The sequence below is a fragment of the Excalfactoria chinensis genome, chromosome 4 (assembly GCF_039878825.1).
Source record: "Excalfactoria chinensis isolate bCotChi1 chromosome 4, bCotChi1.hap2, whole genome shotgun sequence".
NCBI lineage: Eukaryota > Metazoa > Chordata > Aves > Galliformes > Phasianidae > Excalfactoria > Excalfactoria chinensis.
In genome coordinates, this window is record NC_092828.1 from 22,599,485 (window position 1) to 22,614,316 (window position 14,832).

General features: G+C 40.1%; 1 protein-coding gene across 1 annotated transcript in view; it reads right to left on the reverse strand.

Moving 5' to 3' along the window:
• The window catches only part of KCTD8 (potassium channel tetramerization domain containing 8), an 89,794-nt gene extending 84,891 nt beyond the window's left edge, over positions 1-4,903 (reverse strand). Inside the window, exon 1 of the mRNA XM_072334877.1 lies at positions 3,996-4,903. Within this exon, the coding sequence (XP_072190978.1) occupies positions 3,996-4,839 (844 nt within the window). The 5' untranslated portion in view covers positions 4,840-4,903. The remainder of the gene's footprint in view (positions 1-3,995) is intronic.
• Between the last annotated feature and the right edge of the window lie 9,929 nt (positions 4,904-14,832).

Consider the following 14,832-nt stretch of genomic DNA (forward strand, 5'->3'; position numbering starts at 1 on the left):
TTCTACTCAATCGTAAAACTCAGTAGGTTCCTCCTATAGTTTTTCAGTGCAGCAGGGTTTTTTCACACTAGCTGCAGAGGAACTCAGGTGTTTTTTGCTTGTTTTTATTTATTTTTAATTGAAAAGCAGAATTTGTTCTAACTTCTTTTTCATTTCCCATTTTTAAAAAAATCAGTCTCTCAAACTGAGTCGCATGATTGAAACTATGACTGAAATTCCAAATCTAATTTCAGTAGTTCAGATTATCTCACTATATCAAATGGTGAGATAAGATGTTCTCATAATATTAATTTATAAGCATACACTTTGATTCATCCCTCTGTGTTTGGGGCATATATTTTGGAAGAACTGCAAGATAAATTAGTATATTATTATTTATTTCTAAGTAACATTAAAGTCAAACTGGTATCATAAAGCAGAATACCCCAAAGTTTTATATCAGTTCTCCAAAGTAACAGGACTACCTGAAGAAACACTAAATTTCCAAAGTCTTTGTGCAATAGTCCTTCCAAGATCGATGTTTTTAGATTCTGATACTGTCAGAAATCTAAAGCTTTCCTACATTGTGCGTGTGTTGCAGGGAGACTTGATGGATTGAATCACACTTCCCTCTAGCATTCCACAGAGATTCAGTACTCTTATTTTTCTTTCTGGCTTAGTCTTCTCTCTATTCCAAGCCTTGTTAGTTCCAAGTAACTTCATTTTATACACACACTAAGGAATAACAAAAAGAAAGGAAGAGGAAAGCATTGTAGCTCAGTCACTCCTTGTAGCAAAACTACCACCAGATCAGCAATGATGCTGCTTGGCATCACCACAGAAACCACCCAATGGATGGCTCCCCTGACAATGTTCCCATAGAGTAGCTCAGGGTTACTTGCCAACCCACTACCCCCAAGCTATCCCAGTGTGACATTGAACTGAATTTGGGCCAGTGTATTCTCAGAGTGCTATGACCAAGAGGAAAAATATGTGCCAGAAGATCATGCAAATGTCAACAACAAAATTAGGAGACAAAGAAACAGAAATATCACATATAGAACAGGAACACTGAGACAGAGTGCAAGTTTTTTCTGTGAAATATTACTGCATTCTTCTTAGAATACACATGTCAATTCAGAACAGGCAGCTTCCAGCTGAGCATGAGGCTCTCAGCACCCATAAGTCAGATTGCATAGCAGATGTTAAATGCAAAATCCGTTAAGACCAATTAGATTCTGCAGAAGAAAAAGACTATATAGTAATAGAGTACACATACAATCCGCATTACACAACAGTATCAAGAGATACAGTGAAATGCAAAAGAAAGACAAAAGCTTTAAAATGCAAATTAGCCTTTCCTCACAAAAAGACCTGCCAACAGAAGGCCTGCCGAGCTGCCTGCAGCCATGTGAGGAAAGGTCTTCTCACTTCTGGTCTCTTATTCCATCTAGGTGAAACTTCTGTGAAGGCTATCACCTACTGCACACCAAGTAGCAATTAATTAATCAGTGGTCCTGTACTGCAGCCCAAAACTGTAATGAAGCAAAAGAGCTTGGGCTTCTTTCCCAAACTGCACATGCACTTTATGTTGTATTAACAGAAGTAAATCACTCTTCTGCATATTAAGGTGAGAGCTTATATAGCTTAGAGGAACATATGTAGCCATCAGGCTCTGATTTTTATTTTTTTGGAAGGAATTACGTAGCCTGAGAAAGACTATTTCTGTACTTGTCAGGATATGCTGCCAAAATCTGAAGCATTGTCTCAAATAAGCCCCAGTTCTTGAACTGGAATTAAGCTGCAGCAACTAATCCATTCACGAATACTAAGCAATCTAAAAATTTAAGTAAAGCATGTTTAGTATAGGTAAATTTAATCAGCCACAAGATTTAAGAAACTAATTTCTATTTTTTAAAGAAATGAGATGGTATTTTCAACTCAAAATACCTAATTAAGTTAGAGATATACTAGAAACAGAATTGAAATCTAATCCCGAATCAGAGATTAAAGTCCACCTTTGGTTTCAGGTGTTCCTTAGTAGCTCTCAGAAATCTATTCATGACCCAAAGAAATGAGTGGAAAGCATATATCCTCATGTATTTTTTCCGAACGCTTTCAGAGTCATCTACAAGTCCTCAGGAGAAACGATCTAAGAGGAAGAGGACTGAGTGGCTGTCACAGAGTCACAGACCAACAACTATCTGCTGGTTGCAGATGCTCATGCTGTGTATGAAGCTCTGGTTTTGTGAGTAAGTGAAGGAATACAGTCCTCACAAGCACTCTTGGAAAGACTACAGCCAGTAACCCTGATCAGTCTTCTCATGCCAACATGGAACAGCAAGGCAGGCTCACATGGTTTTCTGCCCATTTGACTGGTTCCTATGCAGGAAAACTACAACAAGGACTCAGTCCACCTAGGGATTTCACAGTAAAGTATTTCTATCAGAGGGTTCCCATCAGTTTGGCACTTAGACAGAAAAAGTAAAATCTGTTAAAACTACTTTAAAGGTTACCTAAAAAGGTTTCTAAGTGTTTCAAAATTATGCTCCCCTTCTTTCTTCTTTTCAGCCTACGTTAGCTCAGCCAATTTTCACACCCAGAAGTAGGAAAAACAATATTAGGCAAAACCAGAATTTTTGGGTTAAGCATCAAAAAATTAGCTACCTGCTTCACTTTTTATAACGCAGTAAGCTGAAAGACTAAAAATCAAAACAGAAACAGGGTTGTACAACATCCAATTCATTCCTGGCATTATTCCACATAAATCAGTAGCAATACACTGGGGATTAATTTGGAACACTGATCTGAATTAGAGCACTGTTCTACACAGCAGCCGCCTCATAACACACACACACACACATCATAACACAAAACATTTTAAGCATCTCAAATGCCCACAAATAATTATGCATCTAATAACCTATGCCTGAGAAAACAAGGGGGGGGGGGGGGGGGGGGGGGGGGGATTCCATAGTTCTGACAACAGCAAGGAACTCCTACTATTTTTAAGAATTAGTAGGTCCATTTATTTTATTTTATGATTCCCAGAATGTAGATTTAATTATTACATATTTTACACTACTTGGTCCACTCACAAAGCTCCTCTAACTACTCAGCTTTCACATTTCCTCATTAGATATGACCAGCTTGCTAGGTTACACAACGGACCTCCAAAAACTCTTTTAAAGTAGTACTGAAGATTGATTTGAAGTTCTCAAGTTTGTTCAGCAAAGGGTAGTCACCACCTATATAACACACAACGGTGTTAAGTATTTAATGAGTTTCTCCTCTGAACAGAAAACATTCATTCAAGTTCACATTCAAGGTGACTAGGTCCAGGAGCAGCGGGTCGCTGCTGCTGGGGCTGAAGATCGCATCTCTCCTGCCACAGGGACAGGTGATGCTGAAAAACCGCTCAGGCAGTGGAGCCCACGAGAAGGCTCACGTACCCGGAGGGATTACTCAACTCTCCGAACACACCGCAAGGCTTCAGGCTAACCTCTGCCTTTCAAAGGCGAACCTTGGCCGGGGGCCAGTACTTTCCACTCAGCTGCGCTTAATCAGCCCGAACCCTGCCCTGAAAGACTGACAGAATGCCACCCCTCCGGGTGACTTCTCATCGGCGAGAGACTCGCAACCCCCGATGCTACGCAGAATCAACGATCGTTGTTACCTACAGGCTGTGAACACTGCAGTTTCCTTGAGCTTTTCCCCTTTTCAGGCAGGCTTCTCACCCCCCGGGCAGCTGGCTCTGCCCATCACCCAGCGGCAGCGTACCTGCTGTCAGAACCCTGCGTAGCCCGCAGCTAATGAGAGACGCAGTGTTAACATCACCCCCCACACACACCCCTTTCCCCCTTCGGGGCCGGGACCCGGCGCGACGCCTCCGGGAAACCTCAGCACGGGGCAGAGGCCGTTCCACCCCGCACGGCCACCTCTGGTAGGAGGGGGCAGCCCCGATATTCCCGCATATGCATGAGGGGAAGGGTCCGGCGGTCCCAGGGAACACTTACTGAAGAAGATGTACTCAGTGTAGCTGCTCCAGATCTTGTCGTCCCGGTACTGGTTGATGAAGGCGGCCGTGCCGGTGGAGTTGCAAGCTACCATGTGGAAGCCCGCCTCGGAGAGCCGATCGAAGGCTTGCTCTAGATAGGTGAACTTGAGGTAGAAGCGAGAAGTATACTTCTCGGGGGGGCGGTCGGGGTCGCGGCTCTCGTTTAGGGTGTCACCGAAGACCTCCTTGGCTAGGGCGATCCTGCCGCACACCATGATTCGGGCTACGCGGCGGAACTTGGCATCCGCCTGGTTGTCCCGCACCGTGGTATAGGAGCCGCGGTAGCCCACCGTGAGGAAGCCCGAGCGCTTGTCCAAGCCGGCCCGCTGCAGCCGATCGCTGCTGCCCTGCGAGGTGCTGTCCTCCAGGTCGCTTTGACAGCCCTCGTCGTTGAGCGAACTCTGCTTAGTGACCTTGGGCGAGAGCAGCTTCACCAGGTCGCCCAGCTGGAAGTATTCTGCTTCCCGCAGGAGCCGTTCCTTCTCGGGGAAGTGCTCGGGCAGCGCCAGCTGCTTGTCCCGCAGGTAATCCAGCACATACCTGAAGAGGAAGCCGTCGCGGTCGATGAAGAAGCGCGCCCGGCTGTCCCTGGGCAGCTGGCGAGCCGCCGCTGGGCCGCCCCGGCACGGCGAGAACATGGTGGCCAGCGTGCTGTCCGGGACGCTGAGCAGCGTGGAGTGCCTCGTCACGTAGACCTGGCCCCCCACGTTCAGTTCTACCACCTCGGGGAACGGCGAGCCCGACGGCCCCGACACCATATCGCTGATGGGCAGGATGCTGCCGCCCGCCTCCTTCAAAGCCATGGCTGCGAGCGGGCGGCCGCGAAGGAGGGTCTCCCTCCTAAAAAAGGCAGCCTGATGCCTCCCTCCCTCCCCTCCACCCACCCCACCCCTCCTCCTCCTTCCCCCACCGCCCGCCGCGCCCGGAAGCGCCCGGACAGAGCTGCCGCTCCTGCCGCTCTCCGGCACCGCACGGCGGCTCCGGGGTGTGCGGCTCAATTCCTCTCCTCGCGGAGCCCTTCACTGCCCCGCGGCAGGACGGGCCCGGCCCCGCGCTGCGCACCGCCCGATGGTAACGGGGGCCGCTGAGTACCGCGCTGCTCAGCGCCGAGCGGCCGCCGGAGCCGGCTGCCACTCGGCAGAGCGCTGTCGGGCGCGGCCCAGGAGAGAGCCAAGCCCCTACCCCGGCTCCTCCCCTTCGCCTCGGCTGGTGGCTTTTTCGGTTCGCTTTGGATGATATTTATTTATTTATTTTTCCCCACTTAAATTCCTCCTAGCCTCCCCCCTCTGCCTCCCTTATTCTGCTGCACTGGTCGGTGCTTGCGGAGTTTTATCGCCACAATGATGGACATCCATCCAGAAGTAGCATCCCACAGGGTATATGGGGCAATATTTTTCACTGTGTGTCAACGCACCTTTATGGGGAGAAAAGGGGAAGAATTTAACTGGGAGCATCAGAGAGGCTGTGCCGAAGCATAGGTCTAACAGACCACACCAGGATGCAGCACCATGTTTGCTGTCCTGCTGCTCCCCTGAACACAGCACACACCAAGCTTTGTTCTCAGTTCACTGTGGCAGGAGCTCAGTGAGCTCTCTGGCTTGACAATGGCATTGGGGTGATTCAGAGCAGAAAAGAAAGTCATCTGCCACTAGGATCCAGGTGCCAAGCACAGATTTTGACTTGGAACACATCACTGCCTGATTGTTGGCTGTGTAACAGCTAAATTTGTGCTCTGTTTAAACAGTAGATTTTTATAATTTTTATTTATTTGTTCCTAGCTGGAGCCACAGCTCACCTGCTTCCAGATTCCTGACGTATGTGCTTTCAGTCAGGGCTGATAGAACGCACCAAAGTACCTGGGTGTTGGAAGGCAAGTGTGATTGCTTTTGCCAGTAAGAGTTGAGGCCTGAGACTTACAGGGCTTGCCAGTACAGGATCCAAGAGCGATTCCACTTGGCTAGATAATTTGTGTATGGCAGCCCTCCAATTTTGTTGTTTATAGTTCCTTAAAAGTTAAGGATTCAAGCCTTAATTGTGCCATATAGAAGTGGGAGCCCAGTATGTTCATCATTTAAGTAATGACTGCACATCAGGCCCAGGTATGAAAGATGTAAATTCTCAGGTAGATCATTGTCATCTGTTACCTCCTCATTGGAATGTGCTGCTGAAGATGAGGAAGTTTCCTCACCAACCACCTGAATCTTGGTCATGTTCTCTAAATTATTTGTCCAGGATTTTTTATTATTATTATTATTATTTTTAATATGCTAGCACAGATATCCCTATCGCACTCCATCCCACCTGTCACCGAATCACTGGGGTTGGAAAAGACCTCTGAGCTTATCTAGTCCAACCATCAAACTGTCCCCACTGATCATGTCCCTTAGTGCCATGTCTACACATTGCTTGAACACCACCATGGACAGTGACTCCACTCCTCTTTGGGCCTGTTCCAGTGCCTCACTACTCTTCCCTAGGATCCCTCCCTCAAGGCGGGATGAATCAGTCCATGGTGCTGCCTTCTCCCTCCACATTGTGCAAATTAGCTAGGCTATCCTTGTAAGAAACTCATATATACCAGTACGCATTTAGTGCTGCTCAGTTCTGAAATGGAAATTAGGATATTAGGAGTTAATCCACTTACTTGGCTTGCAGCCCAGCCAGGTGCTGAACTGATACACATGGAAAAGGTAACCTTGCATTTAAAAAATGTTCCTGTAATCTCTATGGTGAAATTGTATTTGGTTATAAACTGTTAACTGAAACATTTAAAGTTTCTGAGAGAGAGGTGAAGGTCTGAGCTTCCTTCTCGGGTGACTTGTCCCCAAGCAACAGTTAAGACTGGAACAAATATTTTAGAGCCTGGCCCCGGACATTTCATCTTATTTTAAAACAAAAATAAAAACCTGTTACTATCCAAGGTTATTCCTGCTGTTCCAGTCTTATGTAGTTGAATAATAACAAATGAAAGATTCATAATCTCTTTTGAAATTAAATTGCAAAATACATCATATTCCCCTAGTGAAAATGAACAACAAAGTAGAGAATAATGTTTAGGAGAAGAATAAACAATGAAATTAGATGCTTAATCGAAGGTTCTTAGAGAGAGAATTATGAAAACTCTGTAAATCCGGTACCTGAATAAATTAGGCAATTTTTTAGCAAGATGAGTCTTCTGGCAGACTTCCAGTGCAGTCAAAAGGAATTGTTCCTCTGTCCTGAATTGAAGGATCAGGCAGGAAGAGTAGTTTTTCATGCAGGAAAAAAAAAAATAAAATAAAATAAAATAAAAATCCAGATAATTATAATGAAAGAGCCTGTAATAATTACAGAAATCATCTGATAAGCATTTAAGATGATTATGTTGTCTTTCAAAAAGTCATCAGCCCCCAAAAATGGCATTAAAATTGTAGACAAGAGTGTGACAAACTGCCAGTGGAATCATATTTCCAACAGTATTTTACTCCAGCTCAGTAAACCCTGAAAGGTTTGGACACTTTCATGGTTGTCTCCACTTTTTGTTGTCATTTCTGCCATTTTTCCCTTTTAGTTCTTATTATTTTCATATTCAGAACTTGTAGATCTTTCTTGTTCTATTAGATCTTGTTCCCTATTGGCAACAAAGCACCATTCCCAAGAAATGGCTTTTTCTCTTCTTAATACATTTTTCTTCTAGACCCAAATTCATCTTCTTAAACCTTAAAGGTATTTCTATATAACACTGCATTTTTCCAAAATGATTAGAACTCTGTCCTACAAGAGTTTAGAAATTATTTTATTTATGTGATTAATTCTCAGAGTTAAATGGAAGCACACATATAAATTTAGTACTGTGGGAATTTGTACCTTCAGGACCTAAACAACGTTGCAAGTGTATACAACATTTCATACATTTAAATTAGTATTATAGATTATTTATTTGCACTGCTGGGATTGAAATCAAGGAAAACTAATCTACACAGTTGTTTCTGAGAACTTTCTTCTTTACAGGCTGTAGTAATTGATTGTTCTAATGTAAGTTGGATTTTGAAAAGTAGCTGGTGGTTATTAACGCTTCAAAGATTATGCATTCTCAGGAAAAAAAAAAAATTGCTGAGAAGCTTTTTCAGACACGTTAATCAAGAAGAATTTAGCAAGTTTTGCTTCTCAAGGACTGGAAGTTTCATTTACTGACAGCTAATGTTTTCTGAAAGTATTTACTTGTACAAAGGTTACCAGTGTTAAATGAGCTCCGCTATGCTGTGGCTGAAGTGATTTGTTTGAATGATTCACTGCACCAACTGGACAAGCCTCACCTGATGAGCTCTTACAGTCCAGTCATCTATGGGAGTTAGAAAGAGCTTGGTCTTTTGTACTGTATCCATTTAAACCATTCCCTATACCATGCCAGAGTACAAAAGAGAGGAACACACACAAAAAAGGATAAGCCCGGGAATTATAAACCAGCCTATCTTCTCTGTGATATTTCACTTACTTTTAGCCAAATATACATGAGAGTAATTTATGGTGTTACTGGATTTGTTACATGAAGAATACACAATTTCTTTTCCTTCATTAAGACTAAAACAGTAAAGCAGTCTGAATTAGCATTCCCAGAGTACTCAGGCATTTAGTTCTTTTTCAGATCAGAAGTGTGTCTTTTGTGAATTTACACTAACCTAAGTCTAACTAAATTCTGACTTCACTGTAGCAAGTTCTACATTTAGCATATTCTGCATATAAACACCTCTTAGCAAGAATGTGTTAGCTCGTTAATTAGGCCTAATAGCCTGAACAGTTATGCAAGTGTAACCTGGGTATTACAATGATGTTTTTCTCACTTTTCTCTGTGCTGGCTATATTTAGCATTTGAATGTACTATTATTTTTCCATCTTCATTCACGTCTTTTTAAAAAATCCTCTTTAAAATATTGCTCAGTGCAAAGGAATCTTCATAAGAATCTTGCATACTGACATTCCATTCAGCTGCTCATTTCTTTCTTATTCTCAAGCAGCAGTTTCCTGGAGCCTGCTAACATCAAGAGCCTGACAGAACACACTTGTATCTGTACCACAGTGTTTCATTTATAGTGATGTCAGCTTACTTCATTAACACCTGGCTCCTGAATATTTAACATATAATATGGTCACTTAATATAGAAACAGTTCTGATGCAGCTATGCTTTTGCTTACCAGGAACCTCGTAATCTAGCTGCTACTTCTTTATGAACCTAAGTTGAAGCAAACCCAGATGCACCAGATAATGATAGCACATGCATGTAGCGGTATGCACTTGTGCTGGAACAGCTACAGTCTGTCTGTAACTGTTTTATCAATAAAATTTTTTTATTTTTCTGTTTTTGATAGATTCTAAGTAATCATAGCTCCCTTTGACTTCAGCTTGTATTTGTGGTATTCAGGAGTTCATATAAGTAGGCACTTAATATCTGAGTGGGTATATATCTACAGTCTAGCACATGGAAATTAATGCAGTGGTGTTTATTTCAGGAGCTCCCTACAGTGGTACAAATTATGGCTTCACTAAACTCAGTATAGATTTTTCCTGTTTGCTGTAGGTTATCTAATATTGGAATGGACAATCATAATGATCTTTTCCTTCTTCATTAAGGAAAAAAGTATCCAAGACAATATAAAACACAGTACTTGAACAATACAAAATTATACTTGAGTCTTTACATACATAAACTCAATAATCATAATGTTTCTGGTAATATCACAACTTGTCATATTGTACATCAACATTTCTGTTGGATGAGTGAAAAAGTAAAAGGAGCTTCTGGGCATGGCTCTGATTCTGCAAAACACTTCAGGCCAGATCTATAACAGGATATGCAAGACCTTATCATGATTCACTGGAATTAGTATGAGCAAAGTGCCTAAATGGGAGGTAAGTGCTTTAGTACTATTTTGAGTCTGCACATATAAAAACTTTTGCAATCTATAAAGAGCCTCATTGTTCATGATGAGAGTACTGATCAATGCAAAGGTATTCACTTGTTCTGCAGTACTGGAGATTATACTAAGTCTTTGCTTCTATGTTAGTTACACTGATATTTCATTAGCATGAAACAATATATAGTGAATAAAGTAATAATTCATAATGCTTTAGAGCTTACTGTCTACACATTTTGTTCTGCAAGAGACAAAATAGCATTGTGAAATATGAATTTCTGTTTATAACTTCTATATATTTTTTCTTCCTTCTTTATGTACTTGATACTTTCTTCCTAATGTTCTTTTGAAGAACAAAATCAGAGTATAAAGACAGATTTTCTTTTTCATGCAGGGAGCTGCATTCACAAAAGAAAGCTGTGGAATGGATTATAATGATAAATTAATGATAGGTTTAAAGTAAAAGAAAAATTATGAAAGTGGCAAGGCTCCAGCGAATAGCACAGTAAATTTAACATGTGAATGCAAAAGTAAGTATTAACTATGAATAGCAGTGTGCATTTGATTCTTCAGCCAACAAAATTGTTGTCACTGGTGTTAGACTGCCCCAAAGGATTCAGACATGTCTGCCTCCCACTTTTGTGAAGACAGTAAAAAAATGAATTCAGGATTTTCACAGGTGTAATGGAAAAATAGAAAAAAACAGACACACACACACACACACACACACACACGCACACACACACACACACACAAAACCCTACAAGTATAAGGGGGCAATATCACCAAGAAAGGCATATTTCAATTCAAAGACTGTACCATCACTTTCTCCTTACTTTTATCTTTTTAGGTTATTTCATGTCATGACTGACAGACTCATTCTGTAAGAAAAAGCCTTCTTATTGATCATACATGTGTGTATTTTTTATATTAAAGTATATTATGTAAACTGCTGTTAATTACTTGTGAATAACTACTCCACTGTTATAAGCCTTTTTTATCAAAATAAGAAATTGCAGCAATATTGATTCCTCCTGTCCTTGACTGGTTTAATACATTGAGTGGGGAGCAAAGGACTTCTGGAAATTATTTGAATGTGCCAGTACTCAAGGGTTTGTTTGTATTGTGCTGTCAGAAGAGTATCTTATGATTGATAAGGTAGTATCATACAGTCAACTGAACGTATTTAAGAAAACTCAGTTCTTTCCTGAATGTGGCCTGTCTAGCAAATGTGTGCATAGAGATGATGAATACAGACAAACAAAAAAATAGAGTAAATGATAACAGAAAAATAATTCCATTTTAGTGGAAATATGGTGTATGAGAGATTAATGGGGAACATATAGACATTGATTTACAGTAGTGTAAGCTCAGTACTAAAAGCTTGTTAAAATGTCAATATAAAAATGGAAAGAAGTTCGACTGTGGGTAGCAGAATGAGAGAGCTAGTCATATGAGGATAAGTAGGATAGTACAAGCATAACTTAAATATGGCTTGAAGATTACATTAACTGGGCTATTAGTGATGAAAAATACACATTAGAAGAAGCCAGCAAAAATGTGAAATGGAAAGTTTGCAAAATGGGAAGACTGAAACTTCCCTGTAAGTAACTGCTTTTAGGAATGCAACTACTTGGTGCCCTTTGGCTTCAGGGCAGATGACCTGAAAAAGAGTGTAAACTGTTTTTCTATCAGCTTAAATTAGCCATTGAATTCAGTGTGAACAGCCATGCCAGGAGAGAACGGTTTCTTTTTTCCTTCTTTTACATAATAGATCATCGTATCAACTTTGGTTTTCTTGGTCTTCAAATGAAGAACAGTGGGCCCCTGAGAATTCCTGGGACTGCAGTATCATTAGGGGTTGAATTTGAATACATCTCAGAGAATAAATGAGTTATAGGAATACTGTAAATTCTGCCTTTTCAGAAAGAACAGCTCGAGTGTGAAATGACTGAGGAAATGAAAAGATATATGGAAAGGTCAAGAGAGCAATAGGAGTAATGGAATATTTTCTTAACCTAGTCATGGATTTGAGAGAATCAATTGGAAGAAATGAGGCTAGTAGTGTATATGTGAGATAAGACACAAAAGTAGTTTTCTACATAATAAGTTTCAAAATACTTTGAGCAAAAATACTGCTGAGAATCACAAAACCTACAAATGTGAAAGAGAAGTAAGTGTGGAAGATGTCAAGCTTAAACCTGAAATTAAAACTAAAAATAGAGGTGAAACAGAGATATGTTCTATTAAAAATCAAACAGAGAGAAACTAATAATTAGTATTCAAAGGATTGAGGTACTAGAGAACTCAAAAGATAATTAAATACAATTATTGAACATACTAAAGGTACTGGGTGCTGAAAGTTGGGAATGATTATAATAAAAATTCTACTACATAAAATACAAAAAATTATTAGCATAGAATTAAGAACATTGTCAGATAATCATGGATTTGACTAATAAACCTTGAATTAACATTAACATCAATTGTAGTTTTATGAAGGTTACATTAACTCTTGAAATGTTATTACTGTTGCCCATTTTTCTATCTGCTGGAATTTGGGAATTGGAAGATCGTATTCCTCAAACAACAAAACATTCAAATAATCCACCTGACTTTTGGAGGTGGACTTCATTTATTTATTCTTTGTGTAAATTCCACACTTGTCTTAAATTGTGGTTGTCAGCCTGTGCTCTGTCAGCTCTTGGAGGGTCACCAAAATACAGCTTAGGTAAGCAGAATTCATGCAATGAGGTTGAAGTTTACTACATAGTAGGTCATACCTCCTTACAGGGACTGCTAATCACAAAATGTTGAAACCATCACCTTTGCTGAATACAAATCAAGTCTTTCTCAGAGCATGTGCAAGTGGCCTACATAATGTAATCTCAGAGCTTTTTATAATGTAAACTTGTCAAGTATTGTCCTTGATTCCACTGTGAAATGTTTGCAGTACTTGAGAAATTAAAAGGTAATCATGGTAATTCCACACAGAAGAATCTACTGGATGTACCTTCACTACTCCTGTCTACTCTTGCAGGGATATAATATGCAGGAGACTGTTTCAAAATATACAATTACCTAAACTGACCTAAAGCTATCTTTAGGTTTTTGTTTGTTTGTTTGTTTGTTTGTTTTTTTCCCTATGCAACAAATTACTGCAAAAACCTTTTGTAACTGGGTTGGAGAAGGAAACAAGAAAAAAACAACAAAACCATTCAGTATGATTCTGTTGGATTAATTTTTCAGGATGTGACCTACAAGAACACTTACACTGCTTTTTTTGAGTTCAATTCTTATCTGCCAAGCTGATAAATAGATTTAGTTGGCACACACAAAAGCAACTTCACTCTTCCAAAGTGAAATACATCCTTTTTCTAAGATTCATGATAGAAAAAGATAATTATGCTAAAGCACAATATGCTAAATTCTAATAATTTTACCTTTTGAGACTGCACTGCATATAAATCAGTAGAATTCAGCCTATGGGATCATGTTTATCTCCAGGAGAAAAAGCACAGTTTTTTTTCAGTAATGTTAAACAAGGAATGAGAGTCGCCAAAGTTTGCACGTGTGAAAGGAATACAGTCTCAACCAGTTTATTCATCCTGTAGGCATGATACTGTAACATATAATTAGATTTCTACTAGGTAGTTAATCACAGAGGCTGGTTTCAGATGAAATACAGTGGCTGGCTGCCATCCACACATTTTTTACTATGTTAAAGAGAAAACTGTTCATAGTTTCATATTCACAAATATCTCTTTTTGAGAGTGACCTAGGACACATAACACTACATTTTTTTGCTGTCATGCCCAAAGGATCAATACATTTAAATTCTTCTATTTGGAAAAAGGTAGAGACAGAACACTTTATCTGGTCCTTCTGAAACCTTCCTAGTTTAGTTACCTCGTGGTTATGTTTAGTGATACTTCTATTCATTCAGTGATGATAATGAGCTAAGAACATAGATTAGAAGGACACTAGTCACAGGAGCCTACAATTGAAGAAAGGTAATAAATTATGTTGTGGATCAAGTGTATTTCTAATAGAGCAGTGTGTCAAATATATTTTCATACTGATAGGTAATAATACTTCTTAAATAATTGATTAAGACAACCTGGTCATTGGGAGGCATATTTCCAGGGAAGAAAATGATTGCTTTCCATATCACAGAAGTCACCTTGGAATAAGGCACCTTTGTGTTCCACTGATCTATAAGAATAACCACATGGAGACTGAAAAGTAGAATAGGGCAGAATAGGATGGCAGAACAGATTTGTCTCCTAGAGACTTAGAAAGTAAAAAAATTGAATGAAATCCTGGCCTCCCTGAAATCTCCTGCAAAACTTATTCTTACTTTGATGGGATTTAGACTAAGAAAACTGGAATTTATCTTTAAACTCAACTGGAACTCTTATTTTAAAAATTCCAAGTAGACAAATACATAGTTATTAAAACACAGAACAGTAATCTAAAGACTTTAACCCTGATATGAAATAACTCGCTTTCCTATCCTAGGCCTTTTTTCAACAAATGCTGGCTTGAAGGGATTTGTTACACTTGGATGAAATATCTGAGACAAAAAGCTCAATGAATCATGCAAAAATGCAGAGAAAGTGCTGGGAGGCGCAGAGGGAAAGATTGCCTGTTTAGGGGATTAAATAGAAGGGAGAGTGGAAAGGAATAATTTTTTGAATACATAAAAAGTATCACCTGAAACAAAAACCTCCAGCTCTATGAAAAGGTACTCAAGAGACTTCAGGGAAAACTAATTTAAAATTCTGTTTTTCCATGTCCTCTTGTATAGAAGTTTATGTCTGATCTACGGCTATTAATGATGAAACCTTCCTCTATTAAGAGCTAGTACTGGGCCTGTGGCCCTAAATCTCACTTAAACTTTC